We start from the raw sequence: 4,972 nt of genomic DNA, 5'->3' as shown, positions 1-4,972 counted from the left end.
AAACTCCTTAACCATCCTAACCCATTAATTCTTAATCTTTCATCCTTAACAATCCCTGATAATCCTCCGAGGCGTCTGAAAAGAAGATGGCCACGAGACCTTCTAGCTTAAATTAATGTTTGAAGTACCACCAATGGGTGGTTCCTTCCCAAGATTTTCAAGTGTATATGAAACATACTACATATTTACCTATTGTATTATTTTGTACAGTTGTAAATTACAATAAATAAACAATAATAAAAAAAAAAATGTTTTTTTGAGCATTAAATGTGGGTTTTAAATGAGGGGAAAAAATTCTCACGTTTTATTTTATATCTCCGGTTCAAATTTATTTAATTAGACCCGCTTTGTGCTTTTGGTGCAGTTTCTAGAGATCTAAAAAACTCCCAAGTTTGGTGTAGATCGGTCCAGCAGTTATTTTGTTTAGTTATTTAGTATTTTAGTTATTTATTGAAGTTATTTCCATTTTTGAAATAAAATTTGAAAAAAAAATCACAAAAATCGGACCAGTATTAAGGATGATATGGCAAAGTCGTTTTCAAATAGGTAACCATGGCTACCGTCTTATCACAGCATCTTCTCTTCTCTATACATATAAAAGAGAGCTGTTGAATCTTTGTCCTCGGTAGACTTGGTTATTACAATTGATTTACAAGGGGTATTTTTCTAAATTTGTCCACAATGAACTTATGAATCACTGGACCGATTTACTTAGAGGTTATTTATTTATTTATTTTTTTAAATACTAATTTTCATTACTAAAAATCGTTTACCACACTTCCATATCTCATTCGGTCTGTAATGTGAATTTTTTTTTCAAAATGTTCCATTTCACCGTGGGAATATTTAAAGGTGATGAAATCCCCGAAAAAAATATATTTTGATGAAAATTGAGAGTTTAATATAATAAAATGAATTAGTGGACTTTTTTAAACTCCCAAAATATATTTTACCAATTTCCCAGTCAGTCTCAGTTGTTTGGATATTGTACTAATATTGAAGCACAGTGAGAGGTTTTGTTTCAAAACTATATATGTTACTAAATCTTAATGTTACTTATTATCATTACTTTAACCACTGCAAAGTATGGTTTAGATTCGTTGAGTAATGTTGAAGCTATTAATATTTTTTTTATTTATTTATTTAATGTAATTGACAACTGTACAAAATAATACCATAAGCAAATATGTTGTATGTTTCATGTACACTTGAAAATCTTGGGAAGGAACCACCCATTGGTGGTACTTCAAACATTAATTTAAATTAGAAGGTCCCGTGGCCATCTTCTTTTGAGACGCCTCGGAGGATTATCAGGGATTGTTAAGGATGAAAGATTAAGAATTAATGGGTTAGGATGGTTAAGGAGTTTGGAATGAAAAGACGCATATCTGTTTTGGGCCAATTCTGCAACGAATGGGATGTTAAGGTCTTTGTGAATGAGTTTATTTGTAACGAAATAAGGAGCATCAAGGATTTTACGTAGGATTTTGGATTGTAAGGATTGGATGCAGGAGGAATTTGATGGTTTGGTGGAGTCCCAGAGCTCAATTCCATATGTCCAAATTGGTCTGATTATCGTAGTGTATACTAATTTTTTGTAGTGAATGGGAATTTTAGAGCGTTAGTCAAGTAAGTGTTGTTGCAATCGGAATCTACGAGCAGTTTCTTGTTGTTTCTGTCTTGTGTGTGGATTCCAAGTAAGTCTCTTATCATGAAGGAGTCCTAAGTATCGAATCTGTTCAACAGGCGTTAGTGGAGTATTTAGAAAGGATACTGTAGGACAGGAGGGTAGAGGTTTACGACGGAGAGTAAAGGTGATCTGATGGGATTTGTCAGTATTAATTTTGATTCTTCAGTTTTGACACCATTCTTCAATAGATGTTATGTGTATCTGTAGTGTTTGTGATGCATTAGTTGGGTCGTTGTATACAGACCCATTTAAAAAATAAAATAAAATAATATTGCAACTTTATAGCATGTATTGGTTAATTTAGGTTACCAAAACATAATAATAAAAAAATTCAAAATATTTAATTTTAACTAAAAAATATAATGAACTTAAAGAAACCATCGGTTATATTCATTATATATAAGCGTCAAATTTACAGCATATACCGCTGTTACCAACCGATATGCGATTTATTTCAATGTTTCTTTCATGAGATGGTAAGAACGAATGTCATCCAATATATTGGATCAGTTTATGTCAACAAATCATAATAATAAAGTATGTGTATGTTTAATTTAACTAAATTCATAAATTTATAGGAAACTGTAATCATTAAATCTATATTCACCCTCAAATATAACAATAGCCTGGTCAGCTAGTATATATAAACGATACATTCTTTTAAATATTAAATGCAGTTGCAACAATATTAATTTAATTTTAATAATAATAATTGTTATTGTACCATTGCATGTAAACCTTTATAGCATTTAACTACTAATTTAATAATTGGATAATTTGATCCGGTATGATGGATAGAATATTTACTACATCCACGACTAAAATACAGAAATAAATGAAATAAAACGTAGCCAGAACTTTCCTAGAAAATAAATAAATAATTCTATATATATATTATTTTTTTTTAGCATGATTATTAGTTAATACAATGACATAAAAACTGAATGTTTATATAAATATTTTTTAGAACTTTTATTTAATTTATATAAACAAAATTTAAATATGAAAGTAGTTTTTTAAAATTAGTTTACCTTTCTTACGATATCTGATCCTGTTGAAGCTATGATATCATCTTCTCTTGTAGAATCTTCTTCCATTGTCAATTCCCCTTCTGTGGAGTCTCTCTGCATAGCTATTTCTGTATTTATGTTTTCAATTACAGAAGATTCGAGGCGAAATTCATCCTGCAGAATACAAACAAAATCTTAAACAGTATTCTATATTGCAAGAGTAATAGTTGACCATATTTTATAGATAGTGGGAAGTTAGACTGGGTCGTCAAATGATGGTTGCTTTGAATCAAAATGGGGTCCAGTACCCACCTCCCAAGGAGGTGACTCCTCCATCCCCGGAGCTTGCCCATTACCGGAAGTTTCTCTGGTGGGAGCCCACGCTACTATACTTGAGTGGGTAAAAGTACGCACAGAAACTGCCCAAGACTTGAGAAAGGCCGTTTCTGACCTCGAACGGTTTACCGGGGAAATAGGAGAACTGAGCCAATTCATTAAAGGGGGTGACTAATAAGCCGAATTGAAGCAAAGTCTATCGAAAGTCTACTCGATAGTGAAGATGCGGAGGCTTTAAAAGCAGCGGTCGTCTGAAGAGTGAAGAGGAGCATCCTAAACCAGATTCAGGCTGACGAAGAGACCCCGGGGAGAGTTATCAAAGAAAGATTAAAGAAGGCGTTTGGAGGAGGACGGTGGGCCCCAGAAGAAGACATATTTATGATGATCCGAAAGACAAAGAAACCGAAACAGTCTAGTGGGCAATATGCCGCGGAACTCCTGGCACGCTTTAACAGAATTCAAGATAAACTGAGCGAAATGATGGAAACAATTGAGGTACAATATTTATGATGATCCGAAAGACAAAGAAACCGAAACAGTCTAGTGGGCAATATGCCGCGGAACTCCTGGCACGCTTTAACAGAATTCAAGATAAACTGAGCGAAATGATGGAAACAATTGAGGTACAATATTTATGATGATCCGAAAGACAAAGAAACCGAAACAGTCTAGTGGGCAATATGCTGCGGAACTCCTGGCACGTTTAACAAAATTAAAGATAAACTGAGCTAAATTATGAAAACAATCCAGATACAGTGTCGAATGAGATTCTTATCCCTGGTACTAAAGATATAGTTGGTAAGAAGGAAGCTTGTGGAAATTGCTAAAGATCTCATAGAAGCAAGCGCTAGAGAGGTAGAGGCCCAAATGGAAGTAGAAGAACCAGGGTGGACCCGGTTAGAATACAAATGGCCAAGAAACATGCTCAACGCTTAGAGGAGGAGAGAACACGGAAATGGTAGAAGAGAGAGAGCTATCAACCAAGAAAGTAGAAGAAGCCTAGCTAGACTCAGAATAAATAGTCGGCGGGAGGACTGTAAGTGTCACGGTTGTGGAAAAATTGGGCATTTAGTGGCACACTGCACGCGCACGAGAAGCTTTGAATGCGGGAATGAGAGGCACTTGGACAAATGGGTAGTGCCTATATGTGTACCGAAGAAGAGATGTGGGCCGGGATGAACCTGTCGGGGTTGTCTGGTCTTAGGCGATTTATCCAGCCTGATATACTCTTTACAGAAGGCCCACGACAAGGCGCATTCATTAATAGGTTAGAAAGGAAGGCCGTGCCAGGGGATGAGCCCTGGACACTGACTTAGGTAGAGGAGGTCTAGGTGAGAGAGTCTGTGGCAGAGTAACAGTTCTAGTTGCCGAGATGAAGCGGACGGATTAAAACTGTCATGATAGGAGCCAGCTTACTTGTTGCCGAGATGAAGCGGACGGACTAGAGCCGGGGAGAGACGGGAAATTACACTGGTTGCCGAGATGAAGCGGACGGACTAGAGCCGGGGAGAGACGGGAAATTACACTGGTTGCCGAGATGAAGCGGACGGACTAAGATTGCTGGAGATAGGGAGAGGAGATATGCCATCGTCTAAGGTAAGCATAATAAAAACCAACTCTTGTGAGAATAGATTAGCAATGAACTTCTCTATCACAAGTAGAGTGTAAGCCACCAGTGCTATGACTAGACCCGGGAAAAGGCTTGATTAACAGATTTTTTTTTTTGTTCACATCCCCTTTATTCACAAAATAATTACAAAATATAAACATATGTACAATACAGTATATATATACACAATTTGTTGATTTTTGCCCTTTTACTGGAGCTACGCTCCATTCTAAGGGATGGCTCGATATAATACAAAATTTTTGAAATTCCACTGTTCAATTTGAAAATATGTGAGGTGCTGGGGCGCACTTCAATTTTTTCACTTTT

General features: G+C 35.9%; 1 protein-coding gene across 1 annotated transcript in view; it reads right to left on the bottom strand.

The window, feature by feature from the left end:
• LOC106687767 (IQ calmodulin-binding motif-containing protein 1) overlaps positions 1-2,895 on the bottom strand; it is a 50,878-nt gene extending 47,983 nt beyond the window's left edge. Inside the window, exon 1 of the mRNA XM_067048951.1 lies at positions 2,722-2,895. Coding sequence (XP_066905052.1) covers positions 2,722-2,820 — 99 coding nt within the window. The 5' untranslated portion in view covers positions 2,821-2,895. The remainder of the gene's footprint in view (positions 1-2,721) is intronic.
• Between the last annotated feature and the right edge of the window lie 2,077 nt (positions 2,896-4,972).

This window comes from Halyomorpha halys, unplaced genomic scaffold, assembly GCF_000696795.3.
Source record: "Halyomorpha halys isolate HHAL.00 unplaced genomic scaffold, Hhal_1.1 Scaffold1008.1, whole genome shotgun sequence".
NCBI classification, from domain to species: Eukaryota; Metazoa; Arthropoda; class Insecta; order Hemiptera; family Pentatomidae; genus Halyomorpha; species Halyomorpha halys.
This window is presented reverse-complemented; position numbering and strand designations above follow the sequence as displayed.